Below are 26,902 nucleotides of genomic sequence, written 5' to 3' on the forward strand. Positions count from 1 at the left end.
TTGAACTTAACAATGTGTTATCACTTGCTAACACTAAACTCTCATTCTCGAACTAAAATAACTAATTATTATTTTGTTTATTTTTTGCATATTAAGAAAAGATATATAAGTGAAAAAGAAAGAGAAAAATGATTTTGAATGCTCTTGTCAAGTATTGATGCATTCTCGATTATCATAAATATAATGTAAAATATATTAAATTGGGAATGATGAAAGTAATATTAATTAGATTTATAATTGAAAAAAATAATTAATATTACATTCAAAATGAGATAAATCAATTTTTTTCTTCAAATAACTCAGTTATTTTGAGATAAAGGGAGTAACAAGAATAAAACTTTCTTGGGTTAATATGTGTTTTTTTTTTTTGAGAAATTCTTAGGTTATTATGTTATTAGCACAAAATTTTCACTTCTATTTAACATTGATTAATATCTAAGGAATCTACGAGATACATAAGATTGTCTAAATCACTTATCACTTGAATTCATGATGATATTCTTTTTTTTGTGGTCCCCGGGGTTTAAACCCTAGATATTGCATATATTATGCATTGTCTCTACCAACTGAGTTAACATTATAAGGACATTCATGATCACAATTTTAAAATACAATAAAAAGGGATAATGTTAATTTTGATATATTAAATGAATTGAATATTTTTTGAAAGAAATTAAATGAATTTAATATGTTATTAATAGTTTTGACAAAGCAAGTCTCTTCCTATTTATTTAGAGATCATAAAAGTTATATAGGTTAAAATAAATGTAGTAATACTATAACCTTTGAGAGAATATTCTATTATGTAGCCATAATTTTTTTTTATAAAATATCATATAACCATATTTGATTCAAGGTTTAATATTGGATTTCTTCTTTTTTTCCCTCAAAAAAAAAATATTGGATTTCCTTTTTAAAAAAAAATGTATAGAAATATTTGGTATTTTCTAGAAGTAGAAGCAGAAAAAGAAAGTGAAAATAAAATGGAAGAGACAGGTGTAAGTGTTGGGAAGGGGGACACGTCCATAGGTGTATCCAGCTGGCAAAGTAACTATTCACGTCAATGCCATTTCACTTTTCAGTAACATACAACGCGGCACAACCACATTGATTAGATTAGCCTCACTTATTAATATTTAATTCATTTTCTTTTTTTGGATTAAACCAGTATCATGTGTGGAGATTAAGTTCAAAATTAATTTTTTTTTTTCTGCCTGTCCAAACTAAATTCGAACCAAGATTTAGATTAAACTAAAAGAAATATGTATCTTCTCAATTTTTAATACATTTAATTAATTTTTTCCTATGATATGGTTGTTAATGTTGTGAGGGGTCGTGTTCATGGTCATGAGACTCATTGCGTTATGGCTCAAATCAATCACAATAGTAACTCCCTTTTTTATTTATCATATGATACGATTTATATAATTTGATAATATCACATTCATGGGTCACGTGTTGTGGCAATATCTGTCCCCTCACCATCAGGCTAAGCTCATGTACATGTTACCCACCTGCTGCTACATCTTCCATAAACTCCTTTAACTATCTAAATACCATTTTTTTTTTTCACATTTATATATTAAGATAAGATAATAACTAATTGGGTCATGTTAACCAGTGCTCCCGGGACACTGGTTAAGGAAACTAAAAAAGGAAATTTCAAAGTAAAACTAACACTTTTTAAGCTTTTGATGAGTTGACAAACACAAGTTTCAATACAAGACTTTTTACATTTGATTCCTTAACCAGTGTCCCGGGGGCACTAGTTAACATTTTCCTAATTAATAATACATTCCGCTTTTTATGTATAAACGTTTCTTCCACACAAATATGTTTCATTTTGTTTTTGTTTTTCCTTCAAGACACTTAATATTGTTAATTAAGAATACATTATATATTAATAATATTAACAAAAATATTTTTTGGGTCAAGTAGCGTAATGGTTAAAAATTCATGTCAAACTTACGACGTCATTTAACAAATATATTTTAATAATTTGAAATAAGATTTATATTTGGCCCTTTTTTTTAAACAAACTTCTTCATGGGTAGAGTGACTCTCACTCATTTCACACATATTATTTCATATCATTCACTCGTGTTTCTCGTCCCTTCTACGTATTAACCGCAATGCAAGTAAGGAATATGGATAACACAACATGTGAGGGAGTAACGTTATCTAGCTAGCCCCTGAAGCTTCTTATAGTTATGTTATAGCACTTTGTGCAAAAAATTATTCTTATTTCAGTTATGAGAATAAAATTTGATACTTGGTTGAGGATTATGACATGATAAGGGAGGCAATGCCAGCAAAACTCGACTGCACCTTTCACGCTCTATCTCATGTTCTGCCATTGTCCCCCCTTATCATTTTCAATTATTTTAATAAAATAAGTCTCTATGTAAATTCAGTTTCATAGGCTACCCACATCAGAGAAAATAATACAAACATACATTAAATTAAAGAGTTGAGCAATAATCTATGTGAAATAATATCAGTTCATAGAGATATTACATTATATAAGGGTTAAGTTCAAATCCTAAATACCACATTTATTCATTTTAAATGTGAGTTTTTAGTCGTTAAATTACTTGACAAAAAAAAAGAGTTGAGCAATAAATTTACTTTCTAAAAAAAAAAAAATTGTAAAAAAAAAACAAAATGAAATATTATCAGTTGAGTGAGACTACCTATTAAGAGAATAAACCTTAAGAGAGTTCATCCTAAATACCAATCCATTGTGTATGGCAATCCTTTAATTATATGCCACACTTTTTAAATTAGATTCTTCAATGTCAATTTTCTAACAATGTGCTCCGAAATGGAACTTTAGAGCCAAAGCCGGAATATACCATATTCGAGGTCGGATGTGCTAGGCCACAAGGGAGAGTCTTACTCGATTGGTTTATTACATTGGGATAAGAGCAACCACACAAATGAGTTAAATTTCATTGTTAAAGAGTCTTCTGAGTTTGTATATACCTTGCATGCTACAGGTGCCCATGATCCGAGTAGGTGGTGCAGGTTGGGCCAATGGACAATGGTGTAGGTGATGAGGAGATATCAGGTGTATCCATGGAGGAGGAAGAGGATGTCGTGGTGGCGAAGGAGGTAGGATAAGAATTATGTGATTTGGTGAGTGGGATATATAGATGTCAAGTATATGAGGTGATGGACTAGGAGGGTCAGTGGAAAGAGGTTGCAATGTGGGATTGATTGATGTATAATAGAGATGGGTGCAAGTCATCAGTAAAATGATGATCTTTCTGTGCAACAAATCAAAACATTTGTAACCTCTGTGATTAGATACCCTAAGAAGATAAAAGGGGTCGATCGTGGTTGTAGTTTGTTAATGGTAGTGGATGCGAACAAAGGATAACAAAGATAACCAAAGACGCAACAATGTGTGTAGGAGGGGTCACGATGATACAAAAGTTGAGTTTGAGAGTGATTTGCCAGATTCTTTTGGGAATGATATTAAGAAGATATGTGACCATTTGAAGTGCATGATGCCAAGATGAGGGAGGAACATACAAATGAGCGAGAAGAGTGCAAATCATATGTTAATAGTGCGTATTTTACGTTCCGCTTTATCATTTTGAGATGAAGTGTGAGGGCAATAGAACGAAAAAAAATAAGACCATTATTAACACAATATTTATGAAATAGTGAATTATCGACTAAGTGTTTGTTTTTATTGAGCTCGTCTAATGTAGCATGGGACGGCTCTAAACTATGTATTGTGTAGGCCTTGGTCCTCACTATGTCAATGATTTTTGTTTTTCAATACTATATACATGTTAAATATATCATAGACAATTTGACTAATTGCTAAATGTTGCCCACACATCCGAGACTATTTAATTAAGAGGTATTAGTGTTTTTTTTTTTTTGAAGGAAGGTATTAGTGTTCTTTATGTAAAGTTAGTGGAACTAGAGAGTGAGTAACATTGATATTTATTGTTGAAGTTATCTAAAATATTACATGTGAAAATTGCAACTACTGAAATAATTTTATCTCATATGTTATCAACAATCTGATGCAAAACCACATAAGAGATACATAGTGAAACATTTGTTTACTTAATTGTATAAAAATTGCCATTTTTGTTTGCATTGAAAATTAGAAAATCATTTAATATTTCTAAAATATGAAAACCACATAGAAAAATTATGATATATATTTATACTTTCAAAAATAAAATAATATATTTAATAATATATAAAAATTGCCATCACTACTGTAAATTTTTGGCTCTCTCATGAATGTAGCCAGTTTACAGATCTCTGATTATGAAGTACTTCTGCGTGGTCCGCGAATGCTGAAAGGTCATCTCCTTCTAACAATTATTACTTTGCCATGATTTATATACTAGATCCACTTATTCAATGACAATAATTTGTAAGGTTTCATATAAAACCATAAAATTTGAAATTCTAAGAAATAAGTTTATCTATAAAGCATCCAAAGTAAGTTACAAAATAACTTTACACGTTGAAGTCAACTTCTAGAACCACGCATATCTTTGAATTAAAATTTTCTCTAACGAAAAATAAAAAGATTTTATTTACACGCACTGCCAAAATTTATCCAAAAAGAATGCAATGTCACCGATGAGAAGAGCAAAATCAATCTTTTTTGTAAGGTTTTATATGGCACATCACCGACTAAAAAGAATATGATCAACCTAAAATAAAAAGGAGAATTTCTAAAAGAAAAAGAAAGATAATATAAATTAAAGGACACCCCCAAAATAAATCAGTTGCACTAAGAACTTAAATTTGACCAATATTGAAAATGAAAATTAAGTACGTAAAAGATTATGATTAGTGAAGAGTGGCTAATAAAAGATTATGATTAGTGAAGAATGGCTAATAAAGAATCTCCAAGTTAGAAAGAAACTTCCACGTTTAACAGAAGTTGTAATATGTTTATTTCTCAAGGCAACACAATTTCCGTAAAGTAAAAAAATCTTCATACTGTTGAGAATTAATCCATAACTACCATATCATAAGTTAGTTAAGAGTTTGTTGCAAGTTGTTTGTTAATTAGTTACTTGTAGCTTGATGACTTGTGCTACAAGCAATTATGTAACATCTATAAATAAAGCCATGTAATGTGAATATTCAACAACTCAATGAAATCATATTACAAGCCAATTATCTCTATCCTCTTCTTTCTCTCAATTTTAGCTTTTGTTTGTTATTTCTCATCTTGCTTAGAATAGCTCATCAGTAAAAGTGCTTATGCCGCGTTTAAGATCATTGAGTGTGATCTAACACATACACCTCTATCCTTTCAAGTTTACAATAGTAGTAGAGTTGTAAATTCTAGCATGTATACATTGCAAAAGAAGGTGAAGAGTGTCCAGAACGAGGAATAATCGGTAAAAAATGTTATTATAGAACGAAGTCTAAGGTCAGATTATCCAAATGGAAGAATTACTAGTAAACATGACTATGTTGTGCTTCGGTATCTTAGGGAAATGATGGTTGCAACCCAATCCAAATCTTCTAAAAGCAATGCTGTCAATTGCATATCGCCGTAAATAGCGGTTTGTTCAAATTCCACAACGCAACATAGCAATAACGCAGCTATTACCATAGCTGATACTTAACAATATTTTGTACTAAAAGATGCATCGTGGAACAATAACGATTAGTTTAAATATACGTGGTGTGTACTGTAATGAAATGAATGAAATTTGGAAAATACGTAACTATGGAACTATCAATTATTGATAAACTGTAATGAAAATGAATGGTAAACATTATTTATGTGTCAGTTCCTTCATATATGTGGTGTCCTATAGAAGCCACCAAAAATATGGTAATTGCCCTTAATATATTTATCAAAATTATTTTGATAGAGTATATTTTACTATCTAACTCAAAATAGAATCTCATACTTTAAGATAACTTTCCTTTTACTTATATAAATAAATATTAAATTTGTTTATATCACCACATTATTTAAATACAATCGAAATTAACCAATAAGCTACATAACTTTATATTTATCAATAATACTAATAACCCACAAGTTTGATTATAGTGTCGTTGTACAAGTTACTCAAGTACATCTTAATAAAACCAGTGGAACGCACGGGTTAAATATCTGGTCTCAATATATTTTGAACCGGGCTTTAAACACCACTCAATCTATATGAGGAATTAATTGGAAAGAAAGCACTCCTGATGTAAATAATGCTTTGAAAAACAACAAATTACTCCCATACATATTATTTATTTTTTCAAACTACAATAACCAGATAGAATGATAAAGTAAAATTGTATTCGTGTCTGTCATGCCATGACAATAACATTCAGTACGAGGAATTGCTTATAATCATCACAACGAACCCCTTTCTATTTTTTAACTTAATCCAACTTCTTTAACAAATAAGTACTAATAGTTACAAACTTATGACTTATTTTAAATTTACAAGATCAATCTTATAAAGAAATATTGTGCTGATGTTTAACTCCATTCTCGTGGTTACCAAAAGATGAATCTGATACACACAAAATCTTTGAGCTTATTCAGACTCTAAACCAATTCATAATGGAAAAGAGTATAGTTAAAACTAAATAAAACTAGATTAAAAATAAAGAATTCTATACCAAAATACTCGAATTCAAAAGTAATAAACGATAAGACTAATGAACATCAGTTTAATCTCTTTATCATTGGAAATGTAGCAACACCAAGTAGGTTCACTCTGTGAACAAGATCTTTGGTTAACTACAACCTCAGAGGCTCAGACTAGTTGGATTGTCATAAAACATCATGTACAAACAAAACCAGAACACACAATAGAACAATTTAACAATATGAGATGAGATGAGATGAGATAATTGATGCAAAACTATCAAGATCTTTAACCATTCTAATCCAAATTAAGTTTTCCAATAGCAGTTTTTATAGCAAAACAGAGAAATATAATAGCTTCAACATTCAAATCCTCGTTCAAATCCAATAATGTCATATGAATGTCCCTTCACCAAGTAGGTTATCCCTGGTAAACAGGGGCTTGGATCCAAAACACCTCAAATAATTCAATTATGATATAATCGTAGGCCAATCTGAAGCATAAAATAAATAATGTACGCATGGCGCAGAATATCATTACAGCTCTATCAATCACGATTTTTCAGAAGCAGAACTGGCATTAAGCTGAATTAATTCTCCTCACAGCCAAACACGTTCTCTGATACATTTAATTCAGTAAAGTATGACACTTAAAATTGGAAATAGCTAGAATGCATATTAATTTAAGTCATCAAGAGAACACAAGCTAAATAATTTATACAAATCATTTCACATTGGAAAGGAGGCAAACCAATAAGACCATGATACATATGCTCTATTGTGGGATGATATGTATTCACAAAACTGGCCATCTATCAAAGCTTTTGGTTTGCGTATGCCGTGCAGGTGAATTTGGGATGGAGAGACAAGAAAAACAACAGCGCAATTACTAGAATCCTTATCAGAATTTCAATAACCCTTATCTCTTTATATAATGGAATAAAATGTCAACCACAGTCAACAAACAATAACGACAATCCTTCCTATCACTACAAAACCACATATAGTTTACAAATATGCTCTTGACTACTTCCTAAAATGGCCACTGGATCCCTCCTATATTAAGTAGGGAATGAAGGAAAGCTGATTCACTAATAACCGGGATGTTCGAAAAAGTACCAAGAAGAGCACACCTGATGGAATGCATGATCATGACAAAATATGCCAACGCCACACCAGCCCAGTAATACATCCCAAGTGTTCCCTTGAAGTGTAGAAGTGGCATAAAATTGCTTGCAACCCATACTATCTGCAGAGCAATTTCCAATAGCATTCCCATCATTACATGGAATCTGAAGATAACGGGGAAGTCCTTGTTTTTAACGACTACCATGATAGCCAAATAGCAGTATAATATGGGAAACCAGGTCGGCAATCGGTTGCAAGCTCCTGGTATATAAAAGATCACATTTTCAAATAATTTGAATTTATCAAGCAAAGGTTCTAGATAATACCCAGCTGCAGACATCTGCAATGCTATTAGATAAGGTATACAGGATAAAGTCCTCCACCACCATTCCGGCTTCTCAGCATTCGCAGGGATTCGAAAGCCAGACCAATGATATATGTATGCTTGTGTACGGGTACTAGACCTGCTTCTTCGAGACATGGGAACATTGAGTGAGAGGTGACCATGGCTATCAGTAGATAGTGGAGATGAAACAGCCGCGACTCGTGCAGCTGATTTTCCTAAAATAAAATGTAGATGTTGCATTTAGTTAGCATCATAGAATGTAGATGTTTTCATGTCTTAGCATCAAAGTAAACAAAAATGTTACGAAGATATAAGCTAAGATAGCATACAAGTTTCATGAATTCTCCTATTTGATTATTCCTACAGTAAGGTCTAATATTTCATTAATTCATTACGATCATATTAAAAAAACTATCCAAAACTTAAAAATCATAGATAAAGCCATTAAAATATTGTTCGGAAACATGATGAATACTTACCCAGAGAACTGCCTGCAAGAGCTGTGATGGCAAGATTCTTTTCCTTCGTGTAGAACGTAACGCGTCTTTGTCGAATCAAATCTTTATTCCTAATTAAAAACCACATACACATAAATTGAGAGTTCTAGAATACAAACAGAGGATAAGCAATAAAGCAAGGAAACAACAACAACAATTCAGTAAGAACATTAACATGTGCAGAGATTTTCAAATCAACTGTGAAGTAAGAACATTAACATGTGCAAAGATTTTCAAATCCAACTGTGAAGTACCTAATTAGTAAACTCTGACATAAAAAATTTACTCAAAAATAAAGCAAGGCATATTGAACCTTCACATAAAACCTAACAAACAAAGACAACTTATCTTCCTACAAAACCACCTTGATTCATTTCAAATGAAAAAAACAAGTAATGACACATGATAACATATAATGTAGCTACCTCTGTAGGACTACCACGCATAGTAGTCAATAGCAGCCGATAGCGGCGCTATAGCGGCCGCTTCAGTTGCTATTTGTTTTTAGTAGGAAATTTCCAAATTGACCCCAACTCTTTCTCATTTCTCACCTGTGCTGCGAAACACACTCTTCTATCTTCCAACTGAAAAACACGACCTGAGGATCTCTGTTCTCGACTCACACGATCTCTTTCTCTCTTCCTCTATTGCGTTGTCGCCGATTCTTTTCCACCGTTCTCACATATCTCACACGATTTCCTCCTCTCTTCCACTGTTTAACTTCATTTTGTGCTATTCCTCTGTTTTCTTTTCCTCTGTTCTTTCTTTATTTGTTCCTCTATTTTTTGTTTGATAGTTTCTCTCTTCTTTCTTTTTATTTTTCCTTCCTCTGTTGTATGGTTTCTTTGTTCTTTTTATTTCTTCTGTTTTCTTTTGTTTTATGATTTCTCTTGTTTTATAATTTGTTTATTTGTTCCTCTGTCTTTTGTTTTTTGGTGTTTTGATTTATGAATGTTTCATGAGATTTGAGTTTTAAACTTAGTTTTATATTAAATATAAGTTTTTTTTGTTGAGAAATATGTAAGTTTGTTTATTCCTTCAAAAAAAAAATGTAAGTTTGTTTATATTTATAGTATTATTCATGTAATTTGTCCAAAAAATAATCAAATATCCGTGACCGCTAACTGTCGTATGCTAACTGTCGTATCACTATACGCTATCCTGCTAACCCACTTTTGGGGTCAGCAGCTACACACAGCTATCCAGGATTGCCTAACATGTCTGATTGACGGTGCCTACATTCAATTAATTCATTTTCTCAAATTATTAAGGTGTCATGTTCGATGTTCGTGACCATGCTTCATAGGTCTCCACAATTGAAAAATTAACATTTGCAAATGAGATAACCATAATTTTCAAATTGAATGCTGAAAGTCAGGTTATTACTAAATAAAAAAAAATAAAAAATATTGAATTGATCAATGGCAAAACACATTTAAATTCAATTTCAGTAGGGTTATACAAATTTTGATCATAACGATGCCAATTACTCAAATATTTAAGTAACAGTTGTAAAATACAAATTATCGAGGAAAAAAAAAACAGATAACAACAATAATATGGTAGTAAGAAACAACAATATACAAGTTTTGAAGAAAAAAAATGATGAAATTGTGAAACTGAAAAGGGAAATAAGAGGTAATTACGGGAGAGGAGGAATGCGGAGAAGAGAAGAGTAGGTGGTTGTTGCGGCCGCGTATAATTGACCGGTCATCATCGTTTTCTTTCTTCTGTGACCCTTGATTCAATCGACCTCAATAGCGAAGAAAAAATTGATGATCGGAGAAGAAAAAGCGATGTTTGAAGTTATTAACCCAAGAGCATTTGGAAATCCAATTTTCAGACAATTTTCCAGGATTGCTCCGAAACTTTGCACAGTAAAAAAAATCAAGGATTAAAATTCCCAGCAAACTTTTACATGACTCCTCCCCTCAAAATCTAAAATTCCTTTATTTTATTTTTAATTTTTCATATTTTCGGAAAAATCTAAAAAATTTGCTTTAGCTATATTTGATAATTTTTTGGTAGTATTTTGGTATATTTTTTTGATTTTAGTTGACAATTTTAATCATTTTTTTATTTTTTATTATTTTTTAAAATAAAATTCACAACTATTAAAATGAGAGAGATTTTAATTACTACTTATATATAAGCATATTTTGGATTCTATAATCGGAACACATCCTAAATCCGAAATCTCAAGGATATTTTGGTAAAAAAAAAGGAAGCGCAAGAAGTAGATAGGATGCAAAAATTAATAGTCAATATTATGGAGTAAATAGGCGATTACCCTCTGAAATTGTAAGTTTCGTTAATTGCCCCCTGACATTAACAAAACTTCAATTACCTCTTTGAAATTGCACAACGTTAATCAATTTACCCCTCCGTCAAATTCTTCTCTTAGTCAACATGACGTTTTGCAAATACCCCCATGAAGTTTTGCACTTATGTGCAAAATGCCCCTTGAACTTGAAAATTTATATTTATTTTCTTATACTTGACTCAAAAGATATTAAAGGCAAACAATTAATAGTTAGCTTTAATATTTAAGTTGTTTAAGACGCATTCTCTAAATTATCATGATAGAAACTGGTACCAAACATAGAAATATAACATAAATAACTTACTTTTATTGATGATACAATAGGAATATAGGATACAATGGATTCCCTAGAAAATTGAGAGTCTTGGGTCTCTCCCTCCAAAAATTCGAGAGTTTGGTCTCTCCCAAACCAATATCCAGTCCCAAATAAAATGTCTACTGATTTTTTATTTGATTTCCTTATTTATTTAATAACTTCTTAATAGTAACTGCTGCCTAATAACATAATAACTGCATCCTAATAACATAATAATCAGATGTCTAGCACAACATAACAACATTACAAAGTAGAGTCATAATATAGCTGCTAATCCCGTTTTGTATCCATGTATGCAATCCTACCTAATGAGTATTTTGAAATGCTTCTTTTTCTATCAAAACAATGCTGAATTGAAATTCTTTTTGGAATTCTAGCTTATGACTACCAAGATAGGTGACATACACATCAATAGTGCCAAATAGTGTTAGGCTCCATAGGGTAATGCTTATGTTGATTGTCACGTGCTCATTGTATTCACAAACAAAATATTATTAAGTTTGAATTTTCATATTTAATAAAGGATTACAAAGTGCTTATGGACAAGTATATTGTTTTGCTTTTAGTTATCTAAAATATTGGACTGTGATAAAAGATTCAAATGTTAATTGTAATACTGGATTGTAATATTTATATTGAATTTTAATATCGTAGAGTTTAAAGTATTAAAATTAATTGTTAATTGTTTGCATTTAATATCTTTTGAATCAAGAATAAAAAAAAATATAAATTTTAAAGTTCGGATGCATTTTGCACATAAGTGCAAAACTTGAGAGAGTATTTGCAAAGCGTCATGTTAACTAACAGAGTAATTTGACGGAGGAGGTAAATTAATCAACGTTGTGTAATTTCAGGGAGTAATTGAAGTTTTATTAATGTGTGAGGGTAATTGACGAAACTTACAATTTTGGGGGGTAATTGCATATTTACTCCAATATTATGTGGTGAGGTTGGAAGTTGTTGTCTCTCATACGTCGGTATATGCATCCCACAATCCATTCAAATCATTTCTTGGTATGTTTTGTGTATGCTAGCCTGAATCCTTCTATCTAAGAGATATTGTGGGCATGAACTTCAGAAGATCAATTTGTTATGAAATCACCTTAGTTTGTTGGGAGCTCTATATGAAGATTGGGTTAAGGTTAATAGGGATGAATCAGTGTGTCTTCTAAGACACCAAGCTTCTTGTGTTTGATTTTGTAGACATCATTGTGGTCACTATCTAGGTAGTTTAATGAGGAATCTTGGCCTTCTAATGCCCTTACAACGGAGATGTGCTGAGTATTCACTGCGTACGAGGTTATTTGGAGCACGGGTTTTCGTAAAAATATGGCAAAATGTGACTTGATGGTGGTGTTGGTTAAGCTTGTGGTTCAGGGTTGCGTGCCTTTTCACCTTGACTATTGATTTGTGCATAAGTGGTCGTAGGATATTTCTAAGGTGAGGCTGGTAAAGATCTCTCAATTTGTAGGGAAATTGATGGTGTTGCAGAGTGAATGGCAAAATTTTGCTTACAGACAACCACATGGAGTTCAGCGTCTTCCAACCCTCCCCTTGGATGTGCTCCTCTTCGTTTGCAAGTTGTTATGGGAATTGGGAACTATTGTTCCCTATCATATTAAACTGTATCTCCTTAGTATAAAAAAATGATTTGAATTCCGCTAAGTAAATGTATGACACACTTATTGATCTTGGCCATCCTATATCAAATCAACTTTAAAGATTATTTAAAGATCATTCTAAAGCAACAATTGAGATCAATTAACCCGTGTATACGTGAGATGTTATAAATGCAAGGAATTTGGGTCAATAATATTCACATGTTGAAAAACATTCATCCAAAGTTGGCCAAACTTTACTTACATTTCGGCCGAACTTCAGATTATCAGCGTCATTCCTCTCTCTAGGAATCAGAGGGCTAACAAAACAAAACAAAAAGGTAATTGTTGAAGAAGCATTTATCGTAAGCTAGAACTCAATAGGCTTGTAAGCACAAAAGACACTATCGGAAGTTAGTTAGTGTTCCAGCATGTTGAACAATTTGGGGGCCTGTACATCACCCCCCAAAAAAGAGAACTCCAAGGTTTTGAGATTATGTCGTTGGCGTCCATTTTGGTTTGGGATTCCAAAACCTGAACTTGTGCAGAATGGTGAATAAAAAGAAAAATATATTTCAAGTGGTAGTTTTAACTTGTGTGGTTATCTCTTTTTTGATTTGTTTAAGGACGGAGATTTGGCATCTTCGTGTCTTGGAAGTCCCTTTTTCAACCGCTTCAAGGTTGGACGTTGTACATCCTCAGAATTGACGAATTTGTCATCTACAAGTTGAGATAACACATAATAAAGGTCACACATGCTCATGAAATAAAAAATCAGCATATATTTAGTAACCGTAATCAGAATATAAATTACATAATACCTATGTTCACACGTAAGTATATTGATACTACTAACCAAAGTGACGTAACTTTTTAGTGGCTGGATGTCAGGAAGGATTTTAAAAGAAAAAAAACTTGCAAAATATCATCTATTCTGTCGATTAAACCGCTGTGGATTTAAAAATGAAGCATAAATTTCTATAAAAAAATAATATATCATCTTCACTAAACTTTACACCATTTCATTTGATGAAATTTTCTTTACAGAATGTTTGAAAGCATTCAAGTAGTATGTCACTCCTGTCCAGCATGAACCTGTGACTATTACCGATTTACTGGATTTAAAAATGAAGCATAACTTTTTTAATAAAAAATAATATACCATCTTCACTAAACTTTACATCATTTCATTTGATGAATTTTTTTTATACAAAATGATTGAAAGCGTTCAAGTAGCATGGCACTCTTATTCAGTATGAACCTATGACTATTTACCGATTTACGACAGCACCAAATTGCAAACAAACTTCCCAATTCACCCACCTATAGAGCATCAATAAACCACTTCATGCAATAGGTAAACCACAGGTTGTATGCTTTTTCCCATTTACAAGAGAGCCCTGTGAATTCCATCCCAACCCCACCTACCTTACAATCTAATCTATTAGTCAAAACAAAAGTAGCAACAGAAAAGGTTATATGATGACTGGAAAATGGACTGGGTAAATATTTTTTATGCCATCTAGATTCTAAAACTCATCCACCACTAAAATGCATAAACTTTCGATACCAGAATCAAAGGCATTCAATAGTTGAAAATTGAAATAGTACCAACCCCATTCTTTTAACTAAATTAAATTTTAAGCCTGGCCATTTGCAAGAGTAAGATAAATATTTGAAAGGCAGAACATCAAATTTTATATCCAACATATTAGAATTTCTGTATGGAACTTTTAACAACGTATTGCAAATATAATGGACCAATTTCGTAGTTTAATTATGTTTAAGGTCTAACCTGTTCCAGAAACATCAGCATCAGGTTCCATCTTGATACTACGAGAATCTTTCAGCATGCAATCATATCCTGATCGCTTCGTGGAAACAGCGACTATGCCAGGCTTCACCTTCTGTTCAGCGTCTGCACATTTACCTTTGAAAGGCTCCATATAACAGAACCTAAAATAGCAAGAGTTCATAATTTACTAATGCACAAAACATGCAATCATATTTGCTTTTGTCGATATTGTTATTCTTCCTTTAATATTTCCAAAGATTATATTCTACAATATGCAAAAATTAAATAAGCCAAAGTATTTCATAGAGAAATAATGGTTCCAATGTTATTTGGAGCTAATGATGGCTTCAGAGACAGTCACTGGCCACAACTCAAATCAACAATAGCAACACCCGAGGATGAACAATCAGGTTTTGGGTGATCCTGACATTGCAAGGAAATCCTGCACTCTAACTTCCGAAAAATTCAGGTCAATGCCAAACCTCTGGTGGCGGTTTGAATTTTTGAATCCCTCCCTTTATTATGATATTGACCAAGTGCAACCATTAGAGTTTTAGAGTTCAGTGAAATTAAGAGAATCTGAGAAAAGGGCAATGTTTTGTTTGATTTTATCAAAATCGGAAACTTCATTCAGATTGAATACTGAATGATGAATCAGTATTTATATGAATCATTATTTTTAGAGAGACAAGGAACTTGCAGAACTCAAATATTTAAAGCTATAAAACATGAGAAAATTTAGTAGATTTCAACCTTGAGGAAAAGGTTGTTTGTGAGGGGCGTGTATTGTTAGGATATAGAATATAGGGTAGTTAGGAAAGTTAGTTAGTTGATTGATTGGTTAGAGAGTATCATATATGAACACAAGAATACATTGATATAGGAGGAGGATTATTGAGTATTGTAAAGTTTTAGGAATAGACCAGTGGCTTTGTTGTAAAGGGGAAACCGGGTTCCTAGCACTACGATACATGAGCCGCTATATAGCTGTAACACACTAATTATGATTATAGTTTCATTATTGAATTAATAAGAATTATTGAAGTGCATTCTTCAACAAATATTTATAAATTAACAATGTTGTTATCTCTTGGTGTTCCTTATAGTGTAATCATAATCAGATTTCATTCATTCTTTCCACTATTATTCCTTCCTCTTATACCATGATAGACATTAGAATTTGATAGTGTCTAACTCATTCCACAAAACCGGTGAGAGATGTCTCTAACTTATTAACACTTATCCAGACCATATCACATCCAATGTAAGAGAACCCCCCCCCCCCCCCCCAAAAAAAATAAAATAAAAAATAAAAACGAGCCCAGGTGAGAACACCTAGAGCGTAACACAATAAAAACTAGTCTATATCACATCCAATGTGAGAATCTCAACAATAAGCCGATAGCCTATGCTGACTGATGAGAGCTCCAAATTTAGGGATCTCAGGAACAGTTTCTCTTGAATAGCACAATTTTTTTGTAAATGATACAAGAAATATTCAGATTCAATTCAAGTAATATGAATTTAGATAAATGAGTGAGTGAGAGAGAGAGAGAGAGAATATTGCTTATACAGTCAAGCAAAGAAAAATCAGTCACAATTTATTCAAACAGATATATGAATGTGAAATGTATGTTAGCATACCATTGCATAGGCAACTCTCGACTGTCAAAGGTGGGAGGCAACATTCTCCACTTTCTGCATTTGTCACACTGCACCCACTCACAATCTGGTTTGTAGACACAGTTGTCCTCATTGTCCTACGGAATATATAAAATTAAAGTTCAGCAATCTTCCCAGGTAAAGGATGATTAAGAGGACATGAACCATTCAAAATTTTAATTAAGTTACTGTTATCAAATTCAAATATTTGAAACAACCTAATATGATAAATTGGAAAGACGGCCCACATTGAGAAAGCAACTTCAATTTAAAACAATATATTGATTTTAGTCCTTAAGGAATAACAAGAATTTGACTCTTTCAGAAATGATAATAGAATTACCAAACTAAGTGAATCAAAATTATTGTCCCAGTATTCATCTGCTTTTTTCCCAAGCCACTGCTCAAGACATGCATATGCTTCACAGTCTTGGAATCCCTGCTTGTTATTGTGCACCCACACACGACCATCCTGATCATCCTATGCCAAAAAGGAAATAAAAGTACGGGATTTCAAATGTTGTGAAGATGAAAATAGCAATTGATTATTGCACAAGTACTAAGCATTTGGATTTAAGACTTCGATAAAATAATTTTATTAACAGTGATGATGATGAATCCTGTGACATAGATAGAGAAAGGTTTTATGCAAAAAATAATTTCCCTTCTCAGAAGTACAACTCAGAATTAAGCCGACATACATAGTAGTATCATTTGGGCAGATCGTACAAGCATATAAATGTTGCAAAAACATATTCAAGTACATACTGTTTCTTCATAAGTTTCAACTGAATTGTGGTAAACTAATTCTATAATATGATATTAAGAATAATAACTAAAAATTGGGCAATCTATATTTGAGTGTTACTCCAGCCAAAAAGTATGACATTTCACTATCCAGTTAACATACATACTATTCAAATTTTAATAATAACAAACCCACTGCAGATCTGTATAACAGAGGCACATCATATCATATCATTGGGAAGATTGCAGAAGCAACAAATACATTTGTAAACCTAAGCAACAAAAATTAATAAAATTATCCGACCATGCCCATTACTTTCTCAAAGGTGTCAAATAGTTAAAATACATGTAAATCAATGCCAAAACAATATAGTATTGGAGTAAATGCAATCAAAGGGTACATACCATTAAATTGGTCACATCCATGACACCAATTACACCCCGGCCCACATCTGCACTATGAATCATTCCACCAACTCTCTTGTAAGCCTATAAAAGTAAAAAAAAAAAATAGTAATTATAAAATGTTAAATAAGGAGGAAATAGTTACAGTTTAATTCAAAAAGACAAAGTACCAACTCTTAATTTCTATTATGAGTGGACTCCTGATTCTAATTAAGTGAGGAAACTAATCATGACAGTTACTAAACGTCTAGACCCAAAACCTTAATTAATTCAGGAAACAAATCAAGAAATATGAAAATCAATCGAAAGAAATAGTGAAAGCTGCTGTAAGTTAAAACTTACTGAGCTTTAATTTAAGTTTGTTATAAACTGTCAAAGAAAATATTATACAGACTACAAAATAATGGCTGAAAAGCCAACTCAAATATTTCAGGAGATGTGCATAGAAGAGCAGTGTTAGAATGATCATCAACCAAAAGAGTTGGTCGGTTTGTTGCACAACCAAAGGATAAAGGGACTCACTAGAATTATCGTCTCCAAAAATTTCTCACCAGACAATTATAGACAGCGAGAACTATAAATTCTCCAAATTTAATGGTTAGAAGCTTTAACAAAAATTAGGTATTCAAACCATGCCTAGTGTGTATTACAGCCATCTATTATTCATCAAGGCGTGACTCATAAGTAAAATAGGAGAAATCACTACTGTTATAATTAACTGTGGAAGGCTGGTACAAATCACAATAGTTTATTACAAATCGGTCATTTTTATAATACATCAAGGATTTCAAACTGAATTTGGGATAGCCAAAGACAAAACTTCATTTAGGATAGCTGGCACCAAACTGCATTAGGGATAGGCAAGGTCAAATTTTATCTGAGATATTAATTCAGTGTGTATCTCATTGGTGAAATAGGAGAAATCACCATTGGTATAATTCACAATAGGAGGCTTTTATAAAAGGCAAATGAATCACACCTAACCCTAAGTTTATACTAAAACTAAACCCCTGGTTTCAATTAAATTATGAAACAAATCAAGATGCTAAGAGAAAAAGAAGAGAAGAAATTGAGAGGTCTATGACTGAATCCATGTGTCTACTCTAAGCTACAAAATGGAGCTATCATATATGATATACAGAAAACAAGCAATAAATAGAAGAACTTTTGGTTATCCTAGTTACTGTTATTGCTAAATACAAAACATGGTATAATTACCATATTCAGTATATCTAATGGATTTATTAGATATTACACTATTATTTCTATCCTATTATGAGGCTTTCATAGTTTCCTTAGATAGCCTAGGCTAATTGATTTGATTCAGATATCTTTGGATCACGTTTCTCTTTGCTTCATGTATGTGTGTGTAAATACACCTGTAAATCCCATATGATTGTAAATACTCAAAACTCAATTCTTCCTCTCTATCATTGGCCCTCAAGTTGGAGAATATAGACAATACACACAAACCTTGTTATACATTACTCTTATCAGAGGACCTTACAAAGATTTAGTAAAATCATCAGCCTGTTAATCTTTGGCAGCACGTGAATACACAGAAAATTGGTGATGAACAAAGTATTAAGCCAACTGAGGGGCATTTCATTGCACCCGACATTTTCAGAACAGCATGCAGCTCACCCAATATCTTGGATGGATACATTTGGAATGCCTGGATCTTAAGTAGCCTTTTATGTAACAGACATAACAAAAACATATGAATTTTGTTCAGATCTGTATTGATGGTGGAACAAAAAAAGGACGCAAGGTAGAAAAAAGGGGCACATTTTGTTCATGTTTTGTTCCATGTGCCAAAATGTTATCCTAAGGACAAACATTACCCACAAGTCCAAGATCTACGTTTCTTGGGTATCCCATCTACATTTGAAGGCTTATTAATCAGCCACAAGATCTTAAGTTTGATGTCTTGATCAGGCTATTTCACATACCATAGTCTAACAATGGATTCCAAGCCCCTTAATAGCTACAAATATACACCAAGGGCTAAATCCTTACCTCAATTAGGCGACCATGCCAATACAAAAATACTCCACAGCTTGCTTGATCCCATTCTAATTGACTAAATCCTAGAATCAATTCAACCGGCCTTCCCAAGATGTCACCGGTTACAATAATAGTATTAGTGAGGAAATTTGCTAGTGGTCGACTTTTAACCTAAGCAAAGATAAAACAAACAATTAGAATGAAAGATTGAAGAACAAAATTTTCATCCTGGTTCCATTGACTTTCAAGAATGGAATTACCAGTTTCCTTTGAACAGATATCTTCATTCGTGGAACTAAGAAGATGACTTCCAAATAAGCTCGTAATGAGTAATCCAGAGGAACCTGAAGCCACAAGAAATATGAAAAAGCAGGTATAGTTTCAATTGCTAATCATCTCATAAAAGCAAAAGAGACACCAAACCTTTTGATTAAGTTGGCCTAGACGAGCACGACTCCTCTTGCTGCGGATGAAAATGTCACCTTGGTGAAAAGAACTCCCACCTTTTAATCCGTCATGCCACTCTAGGCAACACTCTGAACCCCATTCATCCAAGTTCCATATATATATTTGGGTTCCCGTACCACCACAAAACAGGGCTGCCTTTTCACCGATAAGATATTTATTAAACGGTGAGTTATCTTGAATAGCTTTCAAATTGAATTTGGCTAAGCTCTCAGACTGGGCTGATGGGTCAACTTCCATTTGTTGTCCTTGCCGGCAGTAACTAACTATCGGAATCTCTATATTCTACAATAAAACATTTAAGTACAGATACAGTAAAAATCAAAACAATAGTGTCGTCACTTATTTCTTCAGTATGATTAAAAGAAAATGCAGGTTGTGTAACGTACATCCTTGCCTTCATTCAGCGACTGTGAAAGAAAAGCTATAGATCTGGAATTAGCAGTCTGGGTTAAAACAAGAACATCTCTGCCAAGCCTCATTGCTCCTGTCTATTGTAGGGGGAACAAAAATGAACAAAAATTCAAAATTTCACTGCACCAGTACAATACAGGTGTGACTAAAGATATATTATAGTTTATATTTATTCCAATTCAACATGAAACAAAACAAGATCATGAATTAAAAGTATCTTATTATATGTCTTCCTTGTAACATCAGAAATACAAAATCAAAATAATAAAAAAACAAACTAAAAAGTAGATGGCATATGAGCTTCACTGACTAATATTTTATTAGTATTCTAAAATTACAAATTACAAATAATATGAAAAAAAGCAAAGATTCCAAACATGACACTTAATATGAAAAGAAGAGGGTAGTTGCTAAATCAGAGAGAGCCCTTTGTAGACTATCATAGATGTCGAAGACTATTCGAGAAGTTATACTAACTTACTGTATAATATTTGTTGCTACTTGTTAGTGTTGTGTGTTAATTCCTTAATTTTCATTAGAATAGTCCCTCGGATGCAATGACTCGAATCTTGAGATAAATCAAAGAATCTCTGGAAAATAAGTAATTTATAAGAACATAGGTCCACTAATAGTGTTTCGTATACAAATGCAGATTGGACTAGATGCTACAATGATCCACAATAAACCTCTAATGGGTGAGATGCCCCAAAGATGGGGGAATCTTACTTTTCTTAAAGTGCGAGAAGCAGGATGTTGTTGCTTTATCCATTAGGCAAACTATCAAGCTAGGAATCTTGCTACATGTGAGCTTATTTGGTTGCAGCAACTTCTATGCGAGTTAAGGAATTAAAAATTGGAGCCCGTGAGTATGAAATGTGATAATCAGACAGCCTTACATATTGCCCTCAATCCGGTCTTCTTTTATAAAACTAAACACATAAAAGATTGCTTGTCATTTTCTCTGCGAGAAGATCTTTTTAGGCGAGGATGTTACACCTATTTTGAATTCCCATGGTGAGCCAGTGGATATTTTCACCAATTCACGGGCCCAAGGATAACTTATATATGCTAAGGGTTACACATATGTCATATAGGCACCAGCTTGAAGAGTGTTATATTGCTTTTTTATCCTTCCTTGTAACTATTTTTCTGATGCAACTATTAATTACGATAAGTTAGAAAGTCTGTAGCTTGTACTTACTAAGTTACTAAATTAAATGCCTATAATCAATGGATTCCAATTGTACACTTATAACTTATAAATTCATAACGCTGATAGTTAATCTCTCAAGAAACTCGGTATCAAATTCATTTCCATTTTTTTTATTGAAATTCAACCTCATTCTCGTATTCAAATGTCAATAACAACAATCACGAAAAAACTATCTACGCTAAAGATAAGAGAAACTCATGTGAAGAAAACTAAGCGTGCAAAACAAAACTTAACAAATCATTTTTTCTTCTTAAAAAAGAAGAATAACCAACAATAAAAAAAACTCCTACAGACAAAAAAAATTAAGCATATTCACAAAAATACCCTTTTATGATATTTATTATTGGCTAATCTCATTTCAAGTGTCTGCTAGCACTGATGAAGGGCATTATAGAAACAATGGCAATAAATACAGTGAAGGTGATTGAAGATTGCTTATATTGGAGAGTAAAAAATGTGAATATTTTTGTTTATAATCGAGATTAGAGGGAGAAATAAACTACATAACAAAGAGAACTTGAACTGGTAAAAATCAGCAAAAGCAAAAGAAAAAAACATGAATAAAATGCAAAAGCAAACAACACCCTCCAACAATTTGAATATACATCAGTGGTAGCCCACAAAAATTACATTGACTAAACACGACATAGAAGATAAAGACATTTATGCAAATCATGTGCGCCAAAAGGCCAAAATTAAATTTAAAAAAAAAACACGTGGGCGAGGAAAAAAGAGTATGGGAAGAAAGCTACCTTGAATCCAACACCAAATCTACCAATTTGATCCTTATCATCATAACCAGATTGTTTGTGCCCGAGAGATACCATTTTTATAACCTCTTCATGGTTCATCCCTTGACCATCATCAATTACTGACAGCATAGGTACATCCTTCCCAGACTTTTTCAACTTTATCATTTCAACAAAAATATCCATCCTGTTGCATCAACATCAAAGGAACAATATGTAGCTTTTTAAGTAGATAGTCCAGTTACATAGATAAGAATGGAAACTGGATAAATGTTATTTACTACAAATCAAACAGCCACATTTTGACTTTGTAACCATAAGTGTGATAATATTGATAAGAATGGAAACTCGAAATGCTGGGTGATTATCTCTGTTAGAGAATATATGAAATATCTCAGAATATCTTTGAGATTATGTTAGAATATCTTAGTTTATCTCCTAGACCCAGTTTCTATTATTACTATTAGAGTATCTTAGATTATCTCCGAGGAGTAGTTTCCATATTATGTGGTCATTATCATGACTTGTTTCCTGATTTTCCTTTTTATTTAGGATAAGGATTCTTATGTTGTGTCCCTGTAAAAAGAGGTTAGTGATTAGTCTTTTTAATCGAGTTACTGCAAAGATAGTATCAGATCATTATAATCATATCACACCATACTTATATTTCTTCTTATTATTCTTCTTTTTTTATCTAAAACTCATAACTTCAACAGTCTTCTTTTAACATCAAATCAAAAGAACCAAAACCCTTCAAAAACACAGTCCTAAAATCACAGCCATTCACAATTTTTTTTAAAAGCAGTCGCAAGAAACACATGCCAAAATCCCCACAGAACCAACTCCAAGATGTGAAGATTGATAAATTTATTAATACTCCTTAAAACTTTCAACCTCAAACCAAAAGCCTTACCAAGAAAAATTCTAGATGTTAGAAAAATACACATTATTGATAGCAAGTTTGGTAACAAGGACAAAAACAAGACAACAGTGGCAGAAGAAAAAAACATAAACCTACTTAGTTGCTTTGGCATCCCTCGAATTATCAACAAGCTCAGCTATTCCACCAAAAATCCATCCAGAGTGAGCCTGGCCAAGTGTTTTCAAGTAACTTGGGTCTATTTTTACAGAATTTTTCCCATGCAGTCTATCCTGCATCACACGTGATTGACTTCCGCCACAAGTTTCAGATGTAAAATGATTTGCACGATCTTCCTCGGGAGGGAACTTAGGACGTGAAGAGCTGACATCTCCACCATTTGATGGACCTCTTGCCATGATAGTATCGTGTCCACCCCGTTCCTCAGCTAAGTGTGAACCTGGTAACGAAGAATCTACTACAATTACTTTCATTCACGGAAGAGGCAAAGGCCAAGCTTTAATAAAGATTTTCATACACTTCTTTTTTATGCATAAAGAAATTCCAAACCAAAGTTACAAATACGATCATTAACTTGAAAGGCAAACGTTAAAAATACAACTTAATAATTCCATAAACCTAAAGAATAGATGGTCATCGGTTAAGATGCATGCCCATTCTTTTTTGCATGCAAAACATTATGTTTGTAATGTTTTCATACCATTTGCATTGACTAGTTATAAAATAAGAATGAAAACAGTAAGCTGTAGATGGCAAACCTGATTCACAATCTCTTGGACGATTACATATACTGCTTATTTGATATGCAATATTAACTGTGCTTGATATAGATACTATAGAAGGAGGCAAAATGTAAAATTTGTACTGCTCAAAGCCTGTAATAGCAACCTGGAAAACAGAGTCTTATTGATTCCAGTTCAACTACTCAAAAGAAGAAAGCATAAGCAATGAGGGAAAATATACTAGTTTTACTCTATTTGTTAATCATGAATATTTCATAAAAGGAATGATATTTGGACAAACAATTGTAAACAACTTTAGTGACAACCTTTTTTCCTCTCTTATTGGACAATAACAATAGAGAGAAAATGGGAGAGAGAGAATAAAAGTACAATGAGAGTATGAGAGAGAGTTGTCACAAAAGTTGTTTAAAAATGATTGTTCGAATATCATTTCTCATATCATAAATGTTGGCACTTGCAGAATAAGGCAAAAATGTTCAGTGATCTTGACAACCAAGAGACAAAGACACGACAACAACAAAAACATGGTTAAGGAAACTGGCACATAATTTTTAAATTTTTACAATTTAATAGTTACAGCACCATGTAAATGAGAATATAGCCGACACATCACTAAGCACCAGAAATTGATTCGTGCCTATGTTTGGTAAATTTGTAGGTGTGTATTGTTCAATGAATCTATATATTGTTCATTGACAAAAGGGGGAGTCTCACTAACAACAAGAATATGACTAGAACACGTGGTGAAAAAACACCAAACAATTGAATAAAAACATTGCCATAAGAACTGCCACAATATCATCATATCAGTGATCATTAGCTGCTATAAAAGCCATAACTGGACCTTTGTCTCCTACTTCGAGGCATAATTGGTCCTGATATACATAAGTAATCTATAAAACTTAAACTACTTAAATTACTTCCAAACCATGTTTTGTAAAGAAAAGAATTTAGGCTGGAAAAATTAAATTTTATACCATATCATGTTTGTGCAGGAAATCCAGAAACTTTCTCCACTCATTCCCGTCACGTGAAGATTTTGGAGCAGGTGCTACTGAAAACTGCGGCAATGCAGAAATATCAGCTAGCTTTTTCTTTTTAACAATTGAATCTATGTTCAATTCTTGTGGCCTGCAAAAAAAAAAATATTCAGGTTAATATACTCATTAGTAAATAGAGCAGACTAAAAAATTTGTTTGTCTCATCATAAAATACAGGTAATAACATAACAAGTTCGTCAAAGTTAATATACAACCCATACAATTCAGTAGGAGGACTTGAGAACTTTATGTCGCATATCGGTTTCCAGTCTTTTTTAAGGCTAAGGGCCATGCTCATCTGCATAAATTCAGTGCAATAAAAATTAGCTTTACTAAAAAATCTCAAAAAGCTAAGCTTGAAAATGCAGTATCTGTTTGGTCTGGCATTAGGTTTGATGCAGTTGTGCGGTGAAAGAGAAGCTAGGAAATCCATCTTCACAAAATCATGGTAAACATAGCATTGGTACGTGATAATTGACATTATGACGCGGACCGAAACATTGCAGTATTCTTCTTCCGAACAACAAGGATAGTTATGATAATATTGATAAAAAAACAAAAAAAAAAAACGAATGCACCTCTTTTTTTTAACTTACAAATTATGATGCACAGACACAGACACTGATACCGGACAACACACAGACACGGGCACCTCAACACTACTAAAACTGAGAAAATGACATAATTCAATGTAATCACATGTGTCGTTATAAGGCACCGACACGTTTCAAACATTGGGACATGTATGTCTTCGATCACTGACACGTCTCAGACATCGGGACATGTCTTCGATCACATGTGTTGGTGTACACTAACACGTGTCGGACACCGGGACATGTCTTTGATCAAAAGTGTCAGTGATGCAGAGCTCACAATTGAACCTCAAAAAAGTTATAAAAAAACAAAAAAAACCTATCATATTGTACCATAATCACTACATTCATCTTTTCGTAGAAATTAAAAATGCTAATGTTCACACGCAAAGTTGATTTTGAATTTTTCCATGTCTATTCATATTCCCAAATACAACACAAGCAAAAATTAAGTAAACAACAACAAAAATTACACAATGCGTGACGAATTTCTCATAAGTGAAAAATCTAATCAAAGAAAAACAAAATTGCAGAAGTAAACACGCAACGCAACATCTATGAAAACGAGGGGAAAAAGACACACAAAAACTTTGAATAGAACTAAAATAAAAAAAATTCTTAAACTTGCATAGTTCATCAAAGAGTAGGAATTGCAATGTAGTGAACAAAAATAGCAATATTTGACGAGAATCGAAAAGTTCAAACGCAAAATAACAAGAATAAAGAGTGATAATAACAGTAATGATAAAGTGAAGTTGATATTCGAGAATGAAGGAAGAAGAGGAAAACCTAGAAATGGAGTGAAGTGTGAGACTGTGAGAGAGAGAAAGCGACGACGTTTGGACCGAAACCTTGAAGACGAAGGCAGCGAGAAGTTAGTTACATGAGAGTGTGAGTGGAGAAATAGAGCACCTTAATATACGGTCCGCGTATTTCTTTTCGTCGTTTTCTTCATACTGATTTTGTAGGTCCAATTCTTATTAAACTAAGGTTGAGTCTAGCGGGATTGGACTATACTTTTATCGACTTGAATAGAAAGATAGAATACGATGACCAGGAGAATGTGTCATAGTTAGGACATGATTGGGTCACATAAGTATTTTGTGGTGAATTCAATCTTTGGTTGGTGTGTATGGAAAGAATATTTGTTGAGAATGAACTTCTAATATGGATCTTTATAGTTTATGTATCAAAAGATTAGTCTTCGCGGTTTAACAGAAAAAAAAATTATAGAAATAACTAGGGAACTTATGAGAAATTAAAAAACAACAAATTTCAATAAACTAATAATAATGATGATGATGATAAACAAAAATGAGTTAATAGTATATTTTCGTTTAAATTGTGTGAGGTTTTATCATTATAGTCCGTATCAAAATTTCAAAA

At 32.6% G+C, this 26,902-nt stretch overlaps 2 protein-coding genes and 4 non-coding genes across 12 annotated transcripts; all 6 read right to left on the minus strand.

Moving 5' to 3' along the window:
* Nucleotides 1-6,301: 6,301 nt before the first annotated feature.
* LOC146920352 (small nucleolar RNA snoR8a) lies at nucleotides 6,302-6,365 on the minus strand. Its single transcript, XR_015013097.1, has one exon. It is a non-coding gene; the product is annotated as a small nucleolar RNA snoR8a (small nucleolar RNA).
* A 102-nt stretch (nucleotides 6,366-6,467) lies between these two features.
* On the minus strand, nucleotides 6,468-6,572 carry LOC146920353 (small nucleolar RNA snoR97). The gene has a single exon (XR_015013102.1). It is a non-coding gene; the product is annotated as a small nucleolar RNA snoR97 (small nucleolar RNA).
* Nucleotides 6,573-6,966: 394 nt separating this feature from the next.
* LOC146920354 (small nucleolar RNA Z278) lies at nucleotides 6,967-7,085 on the minus strand. Its single transcript, XR_015013071.1, has one exon. It is a non-coding gene; the product is annotated as a small nucleolar RNA Z278 (small nucleolar RNA).
* Nucleotides 7,086-7,114: 29 nt separating this feature from the next.
* LOC146920355 (small nucleolar RNA Z223) lies at nucleotides 7,115-7,207 on the minus strand. The gene has a single exon (XR_015012913.1). It is a non-coding gene; the product is annotated as a small nucleolar RNA Z223 (small nucleolar RNA).
* Nucleotides 7,208-7,502: 295 nt separating this feature from the next.
* Nucleotides 7,503-10,544, minus strand: LOC146920356 (protein TIC 20-IV, chloroplastic-like). 2 transcript variants are annotated; one of them, XM_085713768.1, is made up of 4 exons: nucleotides 10,213-10,497; nucleotides 8,549-8,637; nucleotides 8,050-8,284; nucleotides 7,503-7,887 (listed from the first exon to the last, which is right to left on the minus strand). In XM_085713768.1, the coding sequence occupies exons 1-4, from the start codon at nucleotides 10,281-10,283 to the stop codon at nucleotides 7,629-7,631; spliced, it is 654 nt and encodes a 217-aa protein (XP_085569894.1). In that variant the 5' UTR covers nucleotides 10,284-10,497; the 3' UTR covers nucleotides 7,503-7,628. The 2 variants fall into 2 exon arrangements, with proteins under 2 accessions (XP_085569894.1, XP_085569893.1); XM_085713767.1 differs by having other exon boundaries at nucleotides 7,503-8,284; nucleotides 10,213-10,544.
* A 2,412-nt stretch (nucleotides 10,545-12,956) lies between these two features.
* On the minus strand, nucleotides 12,957-26,570 carry LOC146920357 (uncharacterized). 6 transcript variants are annotated; one of them, XM_085713774.1, is made up of 15 exons: nucleotides 26,306-26,570; nucleotides 25,145-25,221; nucleotides 24,861-25,014; nucleotides 23,899-24,028; nucleotides 23,279-23,579; nucleotides 22,264-22,447; nucleotides 20,274-20,375; nucleotides 19,843-20,169; nucleotides 19,680-19,763; nucleotides 19,432-19,590; nucleotides 17,413-17,496; nucleotides 16,604-16,741; nucleotides 16,243-16,358; nucleotides 14,599-14,759; nucleotides 12,957-13,523 (listed from the first exon to the last, which is right to left on the minus strand). In XM_085713774.1, the coding sequence occupies exons 2-15, from the start codon at nucleotides 25,219-25,221 to the stop codon at nucleotides 13,405-13,407; spliced, it is 2,136 nt and encodes a 711-aa protein (XP_085569900.1). In that variant the 5' UTR covers nucleotides 26,306-26,570; the 3' UTR covers nucleotides 12,957-13,404. The 6 variants fall into 6 exon arrangements, with proteins under 6 accessions (XP_085569900.1, XP_085569897.1, XP_085569901.1 ...); XM_085713771.1 differs by having other exon boundaries at nucleotides 23,279-23,594; nucleotides 26,306-26,445; XM_085713775.1 differs by lacking the exon at nucleotides 26,306-26,570 and adding an exon at nucleotides 26,222-26,286.
* Nucleotides 26,571-26,902: the final 332 nt, after the last annotated feature.

The sequence above is a fragment of the Medicago sativa genome, chromosome 5 (genome assembly GCF_051527215.1).
Source record: "Medicago sativa cultivar Bolivia chromosome 5, Bolivia_mono, whole genome shotgun sequence".
NCBI lineage: Eukaryota > Viridiplantae > Streptophyta > Magnoliopsida > Fabales > Fabaceae > Medicago > Medicago sativa.